Source organism: Rattus norvegicus, chromosome 7 (genome assembly GCF_036323735.1).
Source record: "Rattus norvegicus strain BN/NHsdMcwi chromosome 7, GRCr8, whole genome shotgun sequence".
NCBI lineage: Eukaryota > Metazoa > Chordata > Mammalia > Rodentia > Muridae > Rattus > Rattus norvegicus.
Window position 1 is genome coordinate 117,791,987 of NC_086025.1, and position 18,701 is coordinate 117,810,687.

The following is an 18,701-nucleotide window of genomic DNA, read 5'->3' on the forward strand; positions in this document are numbered from 1 at the left end:
CAGGCCTCCCACCACCCACCATGATAGGTTGAAGCCTTAGAACATTCAAGCCTAAAATAAATCTTTCCCCCTTCAGGCTGTTTCCTTCCAGCCTTTTGCCTAACACATGGATAAACTCTTGTCTTCCTAATAGAGAAAGTGCAAAATGGGTTGTGAAGTCTCAACAACCAGCAGGAATAGGCAGGGGTGAGCACAGCCATGGGAGCTACTGCCAGGGAACTAGGAGAGCTGTAGTCACCAGCTGTAGTCAAGTCTTGAAGCAGCCTGGGGAGGCAGTGAGCAAGAGCCCTGTGTGCAGTAGGAGCTCGCTTTGTGAACTGATAGAGCAGGAGGTGGAGATGGTATTAAGCAGCAGACAGGGACACAAAGAGAGCAGGGTCTGAGCAGGGCTTTGTGGCCCTGGATGCCACAAGAAAGATGGGTGAGGTAGACTTAACTTTAGCTGAGCACACAGGGAGCAGACCAGTTGGCACGTTCCCCACCCACATCTGTCACTAGTAACTGAATAGGAAGGAGCGGGTAGATGGTGGCAGCGATGATCTAAAGCTAGGTGACAAGAGGGCTAAGGGTCAAGTGACAGTGTCCCATCGCACTTGTCGTAATGACACAGTTTAACCAGAGATGGGTGTGGAGATCATAAGATCAGGGGTGACTGGCAGGGTACTGTTGGGGAAGGAGCCAGCTCAGTGGAGCCTGTGCCATGTCTGAGATGTCCTTCAGTGATGTCAGTCTGGGGTGGCTACCAGTGTAGACACAGGAATTGAAGGGACAGCTGTCCAAGGAGCACTGGAGAGAGCAGATGCTGGTGTAGACTGGAAGTCTCCAGAATATGGAGGTTAGGTAAGAGGGAACAACCTGAAGTAAATATGGGACAGCATGAGCTGCTTCAATAGTGAGGCGTCATTGATAAGTCATGTGGGTCGCATGAGCAGGGCACCCACTGGATCTGCCTAAAAGTCACTAAGGACTATTTAGACTGTCCCAGGGGAGTTATGAGATAGAGGGGTGGAGGTGGGCAAGAGAACAGAAAACACCTAGGGACTGGGAAGGAGGGTATGACGATTGTTCAGGAGACAGAGGGGTGGGGAGTGTATAGACGGTGTAGCCAGAGCTAAACTGTGGAGCCCTCAAACCGTGTGCTCCCCTGAGCAATCGCACTAGTCCCTGGCTGCAATGAGCATGCGTGGTGGGCTGTTTAGCCTGGCAGTGCATGAACGCATGCGTGTTCCCATCTTCAGCGCCCCAGGCAGCATTCAACGGGCCCTTCTCCAGCCATAGCTGCAGGTACACAGGTGAACCCGGATCACCAGGCTGATTCAAGGCCCTTTGAAGGGTCTGGAGCTCGTCTGCTCTCAGGAATGGAAACACCAAGGTGGTGTGATGAGCTCTTGTGTCCAAGAGGCAGAATGTCTGAAGAGGAGCGGGTGAGAAGAGTGAGTGTGCCAGGTACTCCACTCAGGGACGAGCCAAGGTAGTTTCGGTGCGTTATATAATATGAATCTGTTCCTCCAAAGACTGGGGTCGACACCTTGAGCTCTCGCTTTCCTTTGGGGTGGGTAAAGTCATGTGACCCTGGCTTTCAGCCATTTTTAAACCCAGTTGTCCCAGGGCTCCCTAGAGCCTCACACTGAAAGCAAGGACACAGGACCACCGGGCTTTGAAATTGGATTTAATGCATCATACAGAAGGAAAACTACACTGGTATATTTAAGACAAACACTTTCTCTAGCCACTATCCACTGGACGGTCCCCCTTGGTCCCAAAAAGAAAACCCAAAACTAAGTCTCGAGACGCGTCAGCAGCTCCCCCTCCCGGGTCCAACCTTCCAACATCCTCCCACGTTTCTTACAAAATCGAACTCAATCCATCCAGGAAGAAAATCAAACCAACAAAAGAACCTGAAGACAGTTACGTCGCCAGCCATGCGGTAATGCATAATCGGCACCGCGTAACCAATATATAAAGGCGTGTGCCTCACAGGGCCCACGTTGTTCATCAATAAAAGAATATAAAAATCTTGTTCAACCCAGTGTAATGTGTATTAAAATAGATTTGTATCCTACAGCACAGTTTCTCCCGGAGTCGTGAGAAATGACAAGGGGGAAAGTAGCTGGTGGCGGGATCCCAGCCAGCCTTCCCGCTCTGCACGTGTGTCTGTGTGCACAGGTGTGCGTCTGTGGCCCTGGCGCATGCGCGCGTGCTCACTGCAATTCGGCACCGTGTGATATGCTCGGCGGGGAGCTCTGTGGCTCCTGGTCACATATGGGTTGTGCTGTGTCCCTCGGGACAGGGTGAGGCTTGCGAAGTGGGCTGCATGGCTCACAGAGGTGCAGGAGCCCCCAGGGTGCCTAGGAGCCTACACTCCCTGCAAATAAGGAGACAGCTTTGAGGAGAGCATTGAGGGCTCTGGAGTCTCCAAAGGCCAGGGCCCCAAGTGGCACCGTCCTCTCTGCCTTCCCCCTGGATCTTTAAGTCCCTTCTGGATGCTCCATCAGGTGCCTCTCAGGCGAGGTTACCAATTCCTGTATCAGAGCAGAGACTATCAGATGCAGAGGGAGGCAGGCAGGGGTGCGGTTCACATTACGGATCATACAATAACAACAATAATAACGAAAAAAAAAAACGCTATACAAAAAGTGTGAAGCTCTTTTTGGCATAGTGTCTTTAACTGGCAAGAAGTGGGCAGGGCGCTCGGCGGCTCCTGCGAAGGAGAGAGTGCTCTAGAGGCCTCTGGTTGGGAGTTGAAACCTGCCAGGTGCCTCCCCAGCTAGGTGACTGCTCCCTCTAGCCCAGAACTCCATGAGGAAAATTCCAGGGATTGGCAATAGGAAGAGTTGGGCAGCGACAAGAGCATGAGTTAGGGAAGGATGAGGCAGAGGCTAGGCCGGGCAGCCCATGCAGCGGTGACCCCAGGAGAAGTTGGCCTGTTACTTGTCCAGTTAAGTGACTGATTTCCAACATGGTAATACTGATGGATTAGGGGCCAGCAGGGCACAGGGAGCCACAGGGCCATTGGGGAACTACCTAGGTTAGCTACCCTCTCTTGTTCCAGAGGCTCACCCCGCCCACCCCACTAACCAGCTACCCGTTGTCAGCTTGCCTCCTCACAAGCCATGTGCGGCCCAGTCTGCCTCACTCTCTGAAGTCTAAAGTCTTCCTCTCTTGAGGGGGACACTGTAAGGAGAGAGCTGGCCATAAAGGCTGAAAGCCAGGGAGGCCTGACAGCCGAAGGTGAGGGCCTCCTGTGCCTAGGTCTGAGACACCCTCACCTGGCCTCCAGGTGTCCCCTGCAACTGGTGTAAGAATCCACCTCAGGCTGGTTCTGGGTCTAGGACACCCATCTCACTCCTCCTTTCTCTCCTCATCACTCTGTCTAATTTATTTTTGTCTAAAATTCATAGAGTTTATGAATTAAGGCCGACAGATCCTCCAGGTCTTGAGAGCAAGGTCCCAGTAACTTTCCATGAGTGTTATACAGGTCCCTGGGGTCAGTTGTGGTTCTGGGGGTGCTGGAGGGAAGTGCGCATGGTGGTGGTGGTGGTGGTGGTGGTGGTGGTGGTGGAAGGCTTGGTCCAGGCCCCCGCCAGAAGCGGGGTGGGGCTGGTGGTTGCCACAGCGACCTGAAGCATCTGCTCACCCTGGATCAGTCTGAGGAGGGCTCGGATGCGGTCCAGCGATGACTGTGTACCCCGTTGGCGGGCCAACAGGCTTGTCTTCAGCTCCAAGCATTTCTGTCAAGGGCAGAAGTGTTGGAGGTGGTCTCAGAATTGTGTTACAGCATCCTGGCCCAGCCACCTTGATAAGCTTACCTTCACTCACAAAGCTGTCCCCTGACCCCCACCCCCAGCAGAGCCTGGGGGAACTAGGTTGATGGCTCAGTGGGTAAGAACATTTGCTGTGCCCATGATCACCTGAGCTGGCATCCCCAAACATACACCATATATGGTTGTAACCCCGATGTTGGGAGCCAGAAACAGGTGGATCCTGGGAATTCAAAAGCTCAACTGCCAAGCCAAAACTGCAGATGTCAAGTTTAGTGGTAAAACCCTACATGTACGGAATAAGCGGAGCACAACAGAAGACAATCTCCTCTGGCCTGAACATGCGTGCACACAAGTATGTGTGCCTGCACATCCATTCACACCTCTAGCCCCCTCCTCCTCCCTCCATGCCTGGGATATAAAGTGTTCGCCCAACATACGTGAGGCCCTAGGCTCAATCCCCAGCACCATGAAAATAAATAAATATAATAAAACAGAAAAAATGCTCCTCCAGGGCCCCAAACTATTAGGTGCTGTCAGCACCATCTGCCTTATCATCACCACCACCATCATCACCGTCACCACCACCATCATCACCACACCACCACCACCACCACCACCACCACCACCACCACCACCACCACCACCACCACCACCAACCAACCACCATCAGCATTTTGTTTATCATCCATCTACAGAGGACTGTGCTCCTTTTATAGAGGAGGAAGCTGGGGTTCAGAAGGGCGGGACCTTGCCAAGGTCACGTAGAGGCCGCTTGCTAAGTATTCATGGACCACATCAGAGCTGCACCCTGCACGTCTGGGCCCGTTGAGCGGTGCTGGTGACTGGGTTCAGTGTGTGGATAATGGGGCACCCCCCGCCCCACGCCTGTGCTCACCTTCACAGCTGAGGCCAGCTGCCGGTCCCGCTCCTCCAGCTGCTGGTGTTCAGACTGCAGTTCGCTGCCACGCTGCAACAGCTTCTGCTTCTCCTCTTCTTTCACTGGGCAGGAGAAGCCAGAGGCGCTGAGGGGCAGCTGAGCAGCAGGGCCAGAAGCGCTCTCCTAGGGACCAGTCTCAGCCACCTCTATCAGCGATCTGGCCCAGAAGAACCTGGACCCACCCAGGACCCCCAAGGTCTCTTATGAATGCAGGGGTCCTTTCCCACTCCCAAGGACATCTTACCTGTCTTGTGGGTGACATAGGAGTGTACAATGGCCAGCATTCCAGTCCAGGGCACACCCTCGTCTTTCTTTAAGGCCTGTGGGGCAAATGGGACCATAAGAACACACAGAGATCCTAGAACTTGCTGAGACTATCCCGGCTATGTACTCCCAGGAAGGCATGCTCTCAGATTCCCAACTGTGATAGGGGGACAGCAGCCATTATCAGTCTGGTTCACTGGCACTGCCCAGTGAGATGCTTCCTTCTGGGTCACTCTCAGGGATGGGTGCCCAAGACCAATGTCACTCCCTTACACACTCCCTGCTCCTCCCATGCTGGGGATCACCCAGAGCACTGTCTCAAATGTGCGGGGCAGAGGTGTGAACCCTTCTGCCCACACCTTCCGCTGGCACTTGGGGCAGACCCACACGCCCTTGGGTGCCGTCTTAAGGGGCGGGTCCAGGCAGCTGAGGTGGTAGGCCCCTGAACAGGTGCCGCAGGGCTGCAGGCTGGCTCCTCGCTTGCAGGCAGCACAGAATTCATCATGGGTGATTTCACCCTGCAAGAGAAGGGAGGGTGCGAAGTGGTTCAGCTAGGTCTGGGCAGCTTGAGGGAGCAGGAAGGAGACGCCTCCTCAGGGTGGTAATGTAAAGGCATGCTGTGCAGAGGTAGGAGGTGTGTGCCCTGACAGGTGGGGTTCCAGGGCACCCCTGCACACCATAACAGGGCACTGAGCACAGGAGAGTCTCCTCCCTCCAAGTGGGGCCCAGCAGTGACACATTTCATGTCTACACTGCCTCAGGGAGGTGTTATGGCTGACACAAGCTACACCTTTAGTCCCCTCAACTGCATACCCATCTTTCAGGGACCCCTGCCACTTAGGAGAGACGTTCATGATGGAGACATTCATGATGGGGATAAGGACAGTTGTCCCTTGGACACTTGATAGAACAGGACAGAGCACACCAAGTGGACCCCACTCATCCATGTGCCCAGCAGTGTGGTAAGGGATAGGGCCTTTTCTGTCCCTCCCAGAGGCCTCAGCACAAGCTTAGGGACTGTGTTCCCCTCCCATCAGCAGGCTGCCTCAAGAAGAACTCTCCTGATGGCCTACAACACCTGTCCAGCTACCCACAAGGCCCTTGTCACTGTAAGACTATCAGAGTTTCTGACCCCAGCGCCAAAGAGATGGGAAGGGACAGCCCTTATCACAAGTGTCTTGACACCAGAGGTATCCCCAAAGGAGGCCTCTCAGTCTTCCCATCTATATCCCCTACCAGTGCAAAGACTCAGGAAGGGTGAGGGACTTGCCCAGGGTCACGCAGGGAGTGGGAATGGCAGGTAGAACCAGGACCACAATCCCCACCTCCTGCCTCAAAGCCAAGGTCCCCAGAACTAAGAACTCATGGAAAAGGTGGAATCTTCTATCACCTTGTATCCCTTGTCTGGGCAGTCTGGGCACTGGTAGTTTCAATAAATTGCCAGGCCCAAGGGTACCCGTGTTTACCACAGCAGGATGACCTCGGAGAGCAATGTGGTCATCCAAAGCAAGCTGCAAGCAGTGCCCTGGGCATGTGAGCATGAGGGCTGAGGTTCATTTGGAATTGGATGAGAAAGTGGGGAAGGGCTATTGAAAGACTTCAGGCCAAAGAGTCGCCTGACGCCAAGGCTGAGTTCCATCCCTATGATTCACATCACGATGAGAGACCTGAGCGCCACAAGTTGTCCTCTGACCTCTACACTTGCATGACGGTGCACATGTGCCTACGTACGGACACAGAGGCACTCAAACACACACAACATAAGTAAATGAAAAGAAATAGGTGAGGGAGAGGCTATGCCCAGGATCCAGGTCCTGATCAGCTTCTGCCTCGGGAAACAGGGATGTGGGCTTGGTGGGTGGATAGTGTCACAGCATCACAGTGAGCCCATGGGGTGGGCAACAGAGAACCAAAGATGGCCAGCTCTGTCCTGGGTCACATAGAGAAGCCAGGCAAAGCCAGGGTAAAGATTAGTCTGAACACCCTTAGGACCAGGCAGCGGAGCCCCAACAGCGTCAGGACCTGGCAGGAGGCAGTTTTCTGCAGCAATACAGGGTTCAGCCTGGCCTGCAGGCTTGGTGCTGTGAAAGCTTTGAGTACCAAGGGAAGCCTAAAGCAATGGCAGATGCTCCACACCCCTTCATGTGAAGATGGGGGTCACGTACCTTCCAGCAGGGGTCCTCATTGGCTAGCACAGGGAGGAAGGGTGGAAAAGATATTAGTGGGGGCAAGAGGAGCATGGGTCATGGCTGGGGTCCCCCAGGCTTAGTGTGACAGAGTCCTTGCCCCAGAGCATGATGGGAGTATCACGAGGCCCAGTGACACCTGAGTTCTCAGAACCCCCGTGTGATGAGGGAAGACTCTGCCTTGGTCCTGGTCAGGACCTACCTGGGAACAGGCATCTGAAGTCACAAGGATCATGGGTGGCACAGTGAGGTGCCTCAGAGATGAAGCTAGAATTTAGAGGACCCCTCGGAGTAACCCGTTTCCAGATCCTTTTGGCTGTGGATCCTTTGCAATTTAAGCCGTGACCTCAAACCACACACAGAAAGAACCACCAACATTTTTTTCTTCCAGGTTCCTAGTCAAACCATCTTCAGTGATGCTGTTCGTGGTGGAGGAACTGTCACCAACTTAGAGCAGACCCATTGTACAGATCAGCAGTCCAAGGGCTAGGGAATGACTAATGCTGAGAGCTACACAGAATCCCGAGAAGCAGGCAGCCATTTCCTGCCTCCAAAAACATTGGTAGTTGCTTCTTTACTTCTGAGACAGTCCGTAGTTTCAGGCAAGTCTGAAACTGACTGCAATCTTCTTTTTTTTTTTTTTTCTTTTCTTTTTTTCGGAGCTGGGGATCAAACCCAGGGCCTTGCGCTTCCTAGGCAAGCGCTCTTCCGCTGAGCTAAATCCCCAACCCCGACGCAATCTTCTTGCCTCAGCTTTACGAGTATCATGATATTGGGACAAGGGGCTCCCAGTCATGGAGGATGGCTGGCACAGGAGAAAGAGCCCCATTTAGAGCTGGGATATAAATCCCTGCCTGTCCGAGCAGCACCCAGTATTTCTAGATTAGCTGAAGTTGTCCAACTGCCCACAGCCAGTATAGGAGGGAAGGCAGGGTTAGGATGAGCCCCAGTCCAGCTGGGAAGTGAGTGCCTACTCTCTCCAGAGCTGTCCAGTAGCAGACAGCATGGCTGAACAGGCAGCATGGGGCTCATGGTCACGCTGCGGGTGGAGGGGTAGGGAGCAGGGGCATCCTCTACACATGTCCTCATGCCCTGTCAGCTCAGCCCTTTGGTGGACAGTCCTACCCCAGTGGCCTTCGGCCTGGTTCTCAGATCTCGACACTGGTGCACAGCAGGAACCTATGTGATTCTAGTGGGCAGTGCGTTCCTAGTGCCATTTCTGTATCTGACGGGATGGAGCCCGTCCCAGCAGCTCTCTTCCTTCCCCAGGATCCCCGAGAGCAGAGGCTACAGGAAGCTCCTAGAGAACAGGGGAAAGCCCAGACTTTGGGAGCGGTATGGGTCTGTGGAAGCCAGGGCTCTAGCTGGCACTTACCTCGTGCTGTGAGGAACAAGGGGTTGTGGAGATAACTGGAGGCCAGTCGCTTCCTCTGTAAGGACAAAGCAGAGGCTAAGACTCACTCATATGTATGTACGTCTATTTCACTACAATGCCCTGCCCAGGACTCTCCTAGGACAGCTCCGACATCAGACTCTGGAGACAGGGTAGACGCTCTGGGCAGAAGACACCAGGGCTGGAGGGAAACAGATACCAAAGGACCCAGGAACTCCCAGTCCCGAGTTGTCTGGGGCAGGAGTCCCCAAGCATGCTAGGCTACGGACAAAGCCAGCCCCGCCCTCCCAGCTGCCCGCCGATCATTCTCTGGTTCTACCGTCAAGTAGGGAAGTGGAGGCATATGAACTGGACCCCTCAACTCATCTCCTAGCATGGGGCCCACGCCTTGAAATTGCAGAGGCTTCCCTAAGCCCAGGAGAGCAGAAGCCTTAGTTTTAGTGACCTCACACCCCTAAGACCTTGATGGTTCCAAGGGATTCTGGCTATGGCAGAAAGGTTGTTCTAGAACCAGCTTTGAAGCTTTCTCTCTCAATGGAGCCAAGTTGCATTCAAGGGCAAGGAAGGGGCATGCAGAGGGCTGCTCTGGGCTGGCAAGCTTGTCTAAGGCTCGAGGGTCACAGGGTTTTGAGCTGACTGGGTGGCCAAGGAGATTTCTTGGCTCTGACTGGAGAGACAGAGATCATTGAGTAAGTTCTATGCCCAGAGTATTGGGGAAAGATTCTTAACACATAACCACAGGGCTGAAGACCTGGTGACAGAATGCGTGTTCTTGGTTGGAGACTAAAGACAATGTGAAATTCTTCCTTCCTTCCTTCCTTCCTTTATTTATAAGTCAGAGTTTCATGTAGCCCAGGCTAGCCCTGAACTCTTCTGTGTAACCAAGGATGGTCCTGAGCAACTGATCCCCCCGTCTCCCAAATGCTGGGATCACAGGCATATGCCACTGTGTCTGGTTTTTTTTTTTTTTAAGATTTATTTATTTATTATATATAAGTACACTGTAGCTGTCATCAGATACACCAGAAGAGGGCATCGGATCTCTTTACAGATGGTTGTGAGCCACCATGTGGTTGCTGGGAATTGAACTCATGACCTCTGGAAGAGCAGTTGGGTGCTCTTAACCGCTGAGCCATCTCTCCAGCCCACACTGTGTCTGGTTTATGTAGTGCTCAGGCTTGAACTCAGGACTTCATGGATGCCAGGCAAGCACTCTACCAACTGAGCTACGCCCTCAGCCATGGACATTCACGTGAAAAGTTCCCATGCCTGGGGCCAGGGATTGCTCACTAGACCCAAGAGAAGAGAATGGGATGTGTGCAAGAGTGAGCACCTTCTAGGACAGTATCAGGGAGGGCTAGGGACAGAGCAAGGGACAGACGGTGGATGGGGATCGGGGAGCCACTTTACTTCCCGGACATCGGGCACTGCAGAACTGGAGCTGAACACTGCTCCCTGCAAGGGTGCCCCTTCCCAGCTAAATTCAAGTTCCTAAGACAATGATTCGGGACCCACATCCTGGAGAAGGGACTAGGGCCTGGGGACATGGCTCAGCAGTTAGGAGCACTTGCCAGTCTTGCCAGGATTGGGTCTCTGCTTGTTGCCCACCATCACCCTGGGTTGAGAGAGCACAGGCCTGAGATGTTACAGTCTGTCAGAGCAGAGAAACACCACAGGAGCCTCTCAGGCGAAGGGCAAGCTACAGTGGGCTCTGAGAAGCATCAGTGGGCAGCCTGGGTCCCTGAGCCTTCACATTATTCTTAGGAGGAACCCAGTTCTACCTGTGGCCAACAGGTGTTTGATACTCAGAGCAGCGTCTGAAAGGACTCCATCGGACAGCTTGTGGTTTGGGACAGGGTCTTACTATGTAACCCAGGCTCGTCTGAAACTCAAACTCCTCTTGTCTCAGCTTCCTGACTACTGTGTGACAGGTGTGTACACTCAGAGAGTTCACAACTTGTTTCAGTGGAACGCTTCTGGCTATAAAGGCTGGGTGAGAAGGCAGGAAGAAAGAGCTGGGAGTCGGGGGTGGTGTCCAGGGACTCTTCTGAATCCATCAATTATTCATCCTAGAAGGGGTGGCGGCTCATGAGGCTCCACACTGCTCCTCCCAACCCATGTGATGGCAGCCAAGTTGTCCCACCTCGGTCTCCAAGAAGCCGCTATAGGCAGGGTTGGCCGTGCTCCTCCTCTTCCTCTCCTGCCGCTTGCTCTGGATCTCTGGAAAGGCAGACACAGCAGTCATAGGCTCTTTGCCCAGCAGGTCAGAGTGTCTAGGAACTGCTTATAGCATGGCTCTGATGGCTTTAGGATGAGTGTCAGAGAGTAGGATGAGACAGAGACACACCCCTCAGCATAAGGCCCTGTGATATGGCCTCCATAGGATTGATAGTGTATTTGAATGCTTAGTCACGAGGAAGCAGAACTGTTTGAAAGGATTAGAAGGATTAGGAGGTATGGCCTTGTTGGAGGAAGTGTGTCACTCTGGGTGGGTCTGAGGTTTTAAAAGCCCAAGCCAGGCCCTGGCTCTTTCTCTCTCTGCTTGTGGCTCAGTAGCTCTCTCAGCACCATGTCTGCCTTCCACCATGCTCTCTGCCATGGTAACAGACTGACCCTCTGAAACTGTAAGCCAGCCCCAATTAAAAGAGTTGCTTTGGTCATGGTGTCTCTTCACTGCAGTGACTAAGACTAGCCCCTCTGTGTGTCTCGGGACCCCTGGATGGTGGCAGCAGAGTGAGGTGTTGGTTCTTCTGAGCCAGGCACAGCTTTGTGCCGAGCCTGTGCACACTGACCTGCCTCCTTCCCCTCTCCTCTCTTTTGCCCATTGCAACTTGCTCTGCCTCCCTGTGGAGCTGTCTGGGGTGCTCATTCCTCCCTCTGTAAGCTTCCTTCTGACCACTGCCAGGGTCACTATGTGATTTTCCTGTGCAGTACCACAGGGTCCAAATAAGTACTGTGGGATCCCAGATCACAGAGAGAGGTTTTCAAAGCAAGGGACAATTGCATATTAGGAAAAACACTATTCTCTTACCCCCTCCCCCAATCCCAACATCCAAGAAGCACAAGAATATGGCTTCCCTTATGTCAGAGATGAGAAAATGTGCAGAGTGGACCAAACAACAAAGAAGTAAAGAAACATCGGTTCTCATGGGTTAGTGAATGGCAAAATTGGACAATGACCTCAGTTACTTCACTGTGCGGCCTCTAGGGTGGGGACAGGTCCCTCCACAAGAATGTGATAATGCAATGTGCATTCATGAGATACGAAAAACAGACCATTTCCTTGGCTTGTCTTCAATGACTGTGCCCCATTATCTAGGGCTGGGTTCCTATGAGCCCCACATCTGGATAGGACACAACTATGACCTGGGGCACCCTAAAGACTGCTGCTTCTGTCTGGAGCCCCGCAAAGCCCTACCCACCAAACTCAACCTACTGTCCCCCTCTTTACCTTCTAGATGTTCTGTTGTGACCAGGCCTAGAGCTACCATGAAGGCGATTTTCTGAGAAGAAAAGAGATAGAAAGGTTACGTTAACACAGTCATTGGCCCTCATTCTCATCAGCCACGAACCAGTCTGAGCCGGACGGTTATACCCTGGGGGTGCCCATGAAGCCACTGCTCCAGACACTCATGTTGTTCCTGGGAAACTTGGGGAACTACGATACCCAGAGAGTGTCCAAGGTCACTATAGGGGGCTCCTAGGAGTAGCGACGGGATTGGACAAACACGATCCTCAAATACACTTTAAAAACCAACATCACAGGGCTGGCGAGATGGCTTTAGCCTTGGTCGGGCAGCTGATATTCAGGTGCACTTGAGGAATGAGCTGTGTGAGCTCAGCCTCCAGGAGGCTCTGGCCTCAAGCACAGGAAACACAGACAGATAGATGGGTACCACTTGCTGAACCATTCTGACCTTGGAGCAGGCTCTGTGATGTGCATGTTCAGCACACAGACGCCTGGGTAAACAGGAAGAGAAGGAGCAACAGCGACATAGAAAATGGAGCACTGTGAGATGCACACACAATATCCCGGCCCTGGCCCTAGTGGAAGCCAGAACCAGTGCTGAGTCTGTTATACAAAACATCAATGTCCACATAAATCCTACACACGCCATCCTGACTACTTTAAACTGCCTCTATGTGGCTTGAATGCCTAATATGACAGAGCCCACATATAGACCAGCGTTTTACTGTGTTGTCTAGAGAACAATGACTGGAGTAGCATCTGGGTGCATTCTGTCCAGATGTAACCATCATGGCCTGACTATCCAGCACAGAAGGGGACACAGGAAGTGCCTGACGGAGGCTGAGGATCTCTGATGCAGTCAGCATCACAGCAGGACATAGCCACACTTCAGTGACAGGATTATGCTGTGCTTGGCATGCGGCAAATCCAAGCCCCGCCTTTCGGACTTTCTAGAATCTTTTCTCCCTCTGTCTCCCTTTTAATATTTTTGACTCGAGGTTGGCTGGGTCCATGGACCATAACCTGAGGATACGAAGGGCTGAAAACAGCTGCTAGGTTGGGTGGCAGACTGAGCTGGGAGCTCCCTAGCAGTCATAGTAAGAAGAGAACGGGATCAGTAACACAGGCAGGCCCCACCCAGCTGTCTTGGAAGTATAAGGACTTTGATGAGGGACATGAATGAAGTTCACAGCCTCATGGGAGTCAAGTCAAAGGGACTTCTTACACCTATAACCTTTTTTGCAGAAAGTTTGGGACCTGTGAGCGAGGAAGTCAGAGGCAGCCCTGGAGCAGTGACCAGCCTCTGCCACAGTATTCTGACTCCAGCATGGTGGCCGGGCTCTGCAGTGCCGTCCTCGGAAGTTTGCCTGCAGCCTACCCTGCTCCAACCCAGCTGCCAACAGTGGAGGTGGCATCTTGAGTTCCCAGCTCTGCCACTGGGGAGACTCTGATGGAGACTACTAACAGCCTGTGTACATGCAGCCAGTTGTTCCCTGCAGTTCCTGGCACACGGGTTGCTTGCTGTCAAGACACATCCAACAATGTAGGGCACCTCCTGCAGTGAGAACCCACCATCCTGTGCCCACACCCCTCACAACTACCACTGAACCCCATCCCCACCCCAGTCTCAAAGTGTCCAGGTGTCATTCCGAGCTGCAGGTCACCCGAAGTCCCTGCTGCTACATCTCCTGGGCTGTCCCAGTACTCTTCTGGCAGGCTGGTCAGATCTGCAGGCCTCATCACCAGCTGACCACATTCCTTTACAACAACTGATGTCCGTGCCCAGGTTCACACCACAGGCTTGGAATCCTGATGCTAGGGAGGGTGGTCCAGTCTTGGCAATTTAGTGGGATCCAGTCTCGAAAGAAGGTGAAGAAGGTTGGGGATGTAGAAGAGCTCAGAGGTGGAGTGTGATTTTTATCCTGAGTACCACTTGGACCATAGAGGTGCTTGGGGGCTCCTGCTAAGTACTCTGGGATTAGCACACAGCCTTCTGCAGCGGGCTCCTCTTGCAGTGGGCTTACACTGCCCAACTCTCAAACTTCAACAAGGGTTTCTACACCAGGATGTGTTTTGACTGTTCTTTTTAAGCCATTACGAGTATTTACACTAATTACACAGTTAGATATAATTATACTAATTGTAAAAATGCACAATAATTGACTAAGATGCACGTTGAGAGAACAAGGCGATGTCACTCGGAGAAACTTCCCCAATGTGGAGAATACAGAACACCTCAAAGCAAGATACGCAGGTGCAGGAGAACGCTGCAGGCAGCAAGCCAGCTAGGGCTCTAACATGTAAATATGTGGAGTTCAGTCATTGCTTCTGGCTGAAACCAATGGGATGCAGAGGCTGGGGTCACAGACCAGAAGTGGCTCACACAGCAGTTTCCTATTCCAGGCAACCCAGGGCTGGTGTTTGTTTATTTATTTGGGGGTATGTTGGGCAGGGCCTCTTATAACCCAGGCTAGATTCCAACCCTCTATGTAGCTAAGGATAACCTAGAATGAATCCTCCTGCCTCCACTTCACTGAGTTTATGTAGTGCTGTGGATTTTAGGCAATCCCAAGACTGTGCATGCTAGGCAAACTCTCTACAATCTTCGCTACTCTTCAGCCTCCAGTCCCACCCCCACGCCTACTGTACACGTGCAAGAGCGATAATCAAATCGCTCGCTTGCCCAGATACTCCACTGCTCCCATTATCTACGGAGTAAATCCCCACCCTGGCTGACTGCTTTCAAATCTTCTGCCATCTGTCTGTTCAGGGCTAACCCTCTACTCTAAATCTACCTGCTGTCCAGAGCCGAGCTGACCTCTCTGGGAGTGTCCAGTCCTTTCCCACTTCGTGCCACTGCCCATACAGTACCCCCAACCTGCCCTACCAATCCCCCTGCTTCTAGTCTCCTGCAATCCTTTGTCCTCCGTCCACTACACCCCTCCTATGCGGAGCCCCACACTGACATACGTGCACCACCCTGCCGCGGATACACACACATCCCCCGTTCATCCCCCAAGTAATCTCCCTCTTTTCTTCTGTAGCTCACAGATCACTGGAAGTTTCTTAACCTGTTTGGCAGTTTCTGCAGTCTCCTTAGTTTCTGCCTCAGAAGGGAGCTTGCAAAGACCACATCTGCCCGTCCCGAGTACCCTGCTCGCAGCACTGAGAATAGTGATAGCAGACCAGTGTGAGCACAGAGGACAAGCACAGAAAGCAAGTGGATATCTTTGGGACCACAGGTCACTGCCATCACCAGGAGGATGGGAGCCTAGGGGCTTAGGGAAGCCTTTGCTGCTGTGTAAGCAGCTGGAGCAGGGCACATGGTAGGGACCGTGCTGACTGGACTCCTGCAGGATGAATGAGGGTTCACCAGGGACATTAGAGTCTGAGTGAGGAGAGGCACAGGGAGAAGACCTCAGCAGAGTAGGGATATTCTGAGCACAGCGGAGTTGAGAGTGGAGCCCCAGCACAGGACCCAGTGAAGCCAGTTCCTGTGAGACTAGCCTCGGCCAGCTGCTGTCCCACCCCATGACTGCAGGTGACTGAAACTCAACAATTAGAATGGCCTCATTTATCCCTCTTCCTCTAGGGCACTGGTTCTAAACCTGTGGGTTCTGAGTCCTTTGGGGTTGGGGTGAATGATCCTGTCACAGAGATCCCTTAAGATTGCCAGAAAACACAGATATTTACATTACGATTCATAACAGTAACATGATTACAGTTATGCAGTAGCAGCGGAAATAGTTTTATAGTTGGGGGTCACCACAACCTGAAGGACTATAGGAAAGGGTCACAGAGTTAGGAAGATCAAGAACCACTGGAATGGGAAGAGGTGTCGTGTACAGGTTCTAGAAAGTTCTTAGGGCATCTAAACTCTACAGTGCTATTAGTCTTGCTCTGTACCCCTCCAGCTTCCAGGAATGAACACAGACAGGAAGGGGAGGCAGGGACTACATGCTGCCAAAGACAGGAGGGCATCTCTTTCTGGGCTTAGTCCTGAGAGGGATGAGGTCGACAGGCAGAGGTCCCTGGAGGCTGAACAATGCCCCTGATCTACTGGTTTGTCCACAACTCAGAATCCTCTAGCAACCCAGAGGAACAAGGCCCTCCTACTCCTGTCTGTAGATGAATCACTACACACATTGCTGGCATTCACAAGGCACTGGAATCCAGGCTGACTATGGCCCTACCCTGCCTGCACAAACTGGAGAATGAAGAGTGCAGATTCAGATCGCTGGGCGAGCCTTGCTCTGGCAGCTCCCACTGTGTGGTGCTACCTCCAGGCAAGATCTTCCCGATGAGGCTGCCCTAGCCCTGCTCAGAGCCTTGTCTTAAAGCCAAGAAGGGGCTGGGCCCTCCAGCAGGTCACACTACCTCAGGATTCTCCTTGCTGGGGGGCTGATCTTCCTTGGTGTCCTGAGCTCCCTGAGATGGCTCCTCCGTGGGTGGCTCGGGCTCTGCTGAACTCTCTGGCTGTGTCTTCACTTGGGGCTGAATGATGATGACCTGGAAGACACAGGGAAGGTGAGAGGGAGGGGCAGGGAGTAGCTAGGAGTCAGGTAGGTCCTGAAAGGTGTATCTCGGAGGAACCAGGTGATTGCTGTGTGTTCAAGCCCTTGCTTCCCAGTAGCTGTCACCCCCCCACCCCCTAAGAGGGCATCTGTGTGAGAGATGACCAGGTCCTCCTGCAAATCCTCTCTTACCACCCCGTGGCTCTGTAGCCTCAGAGAGGTTACTCTGTAGCTCACCCTGAGTGAACTCACTGGCAAAAACCTTGGCCATGCCAGCCTCCAGGGGGCGCTAACTCACAACTCAAAATTCAGGCATGCTGAACTTGGGAACACTCAGTCACCTCCCCTGCCTGAAAAGATCGGGTTGGGAGGCAGAGGGACTAGGATGATTTGGGGTTGCCTGGGGAATTGGAAAGACATCAGCTGTAGGCAAGAGAGTGAGCAGTCTGGCAGAGGGAAAGGATTTTTAAAGAGAAAACAGATGCTACCATGTTTCCCTAAAGGCCTCAAACAAGGCAGTCGACTTCAGAGAGCTCTAGAGGACATGGGGAGATGATTTTAGTTTTAGCATTAAAACTAAATTCCTCACAAGGAATCAAGTTTTTTTGTTGTTGTTCTCATCTTTTTCCCATCCAGGCAACTGGAGCCATAAAAAGAGCTCTTGACCACCTGACTCTACCAGCAGAGATGAAACAGTACTAGACTCTCTTGCAGCTACCCAGTTCAGCAGCACATTAGCAGTTCACCATTCCCATATTAATTAATAGCAATTCTCTTAGGCACACTTGTTTTTTTCCCATACCCATTCACCTGTCCTCATTCATTCATTCATTTGTTCACTCATTCACAGATTCACTCAGTTAAATCACTACTGGTAGCACTGGTCACTCATGCTAACATTCATTCATTCACCTCTCTTTGTTTCCGCAGATCACACTTCCCACTCATTTATACTAGCTCATCCTGTTGACTGTTGGTTCACAATCCCTCCACACACTCACCTGAGTCTTTTTCCTTTGTTCTTTGGTCTTGTGACTATCCCACCACCTAGCTACCCCCTGCCTAAGCCTCAGTCCCCACTGGACAATGGCCTCTGAGCCTCCACACACAACACATCCTCTCAGGGCTTCTGGCGGACACTCACCTTTTTGTCAGCACTGATGAGGAGGGGCTGCACTTTGATGCCGTCGCTGGCCACGGGCACGGTGGTACTGGGGGTGATGGTGGCAGCATTGCTGGGGGAGGTGGAGATGATGGCATAGGCCACCCCGGCACTGCTCAGGGGTGAGGTGATGGCGGTGGGCTCGGTGAGGGCCTGGGTCTGGCTGCTGGGTGTTGGCACATGGTTGACGGTGTTGTTGGCAGTGGGGAGGGCTGGGCTGGGGTTCTTGATGCTGACCACAGTGGCCTTTTGGAATGTTGGGGGTTGCTTGGGTGGCCGGTCCCTGCCCGGGGTGACAGGGAGGCTGTCTGGAATCAGAGTCTTTGGCCTAACCTGGGAGGAAGGGATCAGTGTGTGGTCAGACAGACAGACACGAGCTGTTGATGGAAGTACGGTAGTAGGGCAAGCCTCAAGCAGACAGGCTGAGTCCTACATCGAAGGGAAAGGACAGCACCCTCTCTTACACTGCTCTGGGTCTCCCAGCAGTCATGACCTTGACCCCAAGGCTCAGGCTACTCCAAACACCGTCGCTGACTTACTGATCCCCTACCCACCCACCTATCCTTGGGTTCAGATGAAGCTACTCCAGGCCACAGTCCCTTCTGCCTCAAACAAGAGCAAACCATGAGAGAGATCACACCAAGTCTACACATGACGCCTGTGTCACAAGTGCTGAGAGCACACTGCCCTTGGGCAGGATGAGGTGAGCCACAGGGATCCCCTGACAGAGCAGTAGATCTTGGGCCACGAGCACCAATTACTCTAAAGAGCTCACACACACGGAGGTGAAACACAGGCTTCAGGCAGTCTCCACACAGTGGAGACCATGGCTCCAGTCTGCTTGTGTGACCAGTCCTGGATCTTAGGGAATGTAGGTGGTCTTGGAGACACTGCTTAATGTCTTCACCTGTGCACTGGGGGTGATGGAATCCATTCGTGGTCACAAGAAGGTGACAAGATGCATAGCCAGCTTCCATGGAGGGAAACTGAGGCAAAGCCAAGAGAGGCTGAC

The 18,701-nt window shown here is 52.8% G+C and overlaps 1 protein-coding gene across 3 annotated transcripts in view; it reads right to left on the reverse strand.

The window, feature by feature from the left end:
* Nucleotides 1-1,656: 1,656 nt before the first annotated feature.
* Nucleotides 1,657-18,701, reverse strand: part of Phf21b (PHD finger protein 21B) — a 70,499-nt gene continuing 53,454 nt past the window's right edge. The window contains exons 4-13 of one of the 3 annotated variants that reach the window (XM_008765685.3): nucleotides 17,672-18,022; nucleotides 16,391-16,522; nucleotides 11,996-12,047; nucleotides 10,688-10,764; nucleotides 8,527-8,581; nucleotides 7,131-7,153; nucleotides 5,325-5,483; nucleotides 4,946-5,021; nucleotides 4,660-4,763; nucleotides 1,657-3,731 (exon numbers count right to left, since the gene is read on the reverse strand). In XM_008765685.3, the coding sequence (XP_008763907.2) occupies nucleotides 3,489-3,731; nucleotides 4,660-4,763; nucleotides 4,946-5,021; nucleotides 5,325-5,483; nucleotides 7,131-7,153; nucleotides 8,527-8,581; nucleotides 10,688-10,764; nucleotides 11,996-12,047; nucleotides 16,391-16,522; nucleotides 17,672-18,022 (1,272 nt within the window). In that variant the 3' untranslated portion in view covers nucleotides 1,657-3,488. Of the gene's footprint in view, nucleotides 3,732-4,659; nucleotides 4,764-4,945; nucleotides 5,022-5,322; nucleotides 5,484-7,130; nucleotides 7,154-8,526; nucleotides 8,582-10,687; nucleotides 10,765-11,995; nucleotides 12,048-16,390; nucleotides 16,523-17,671; nucleotides 18,023-18,701 lie in introns of those variants that run through there. The other 2 variants (NM_001130680.1, XM_039078846.2) reach the window with 2 other exon arrangements.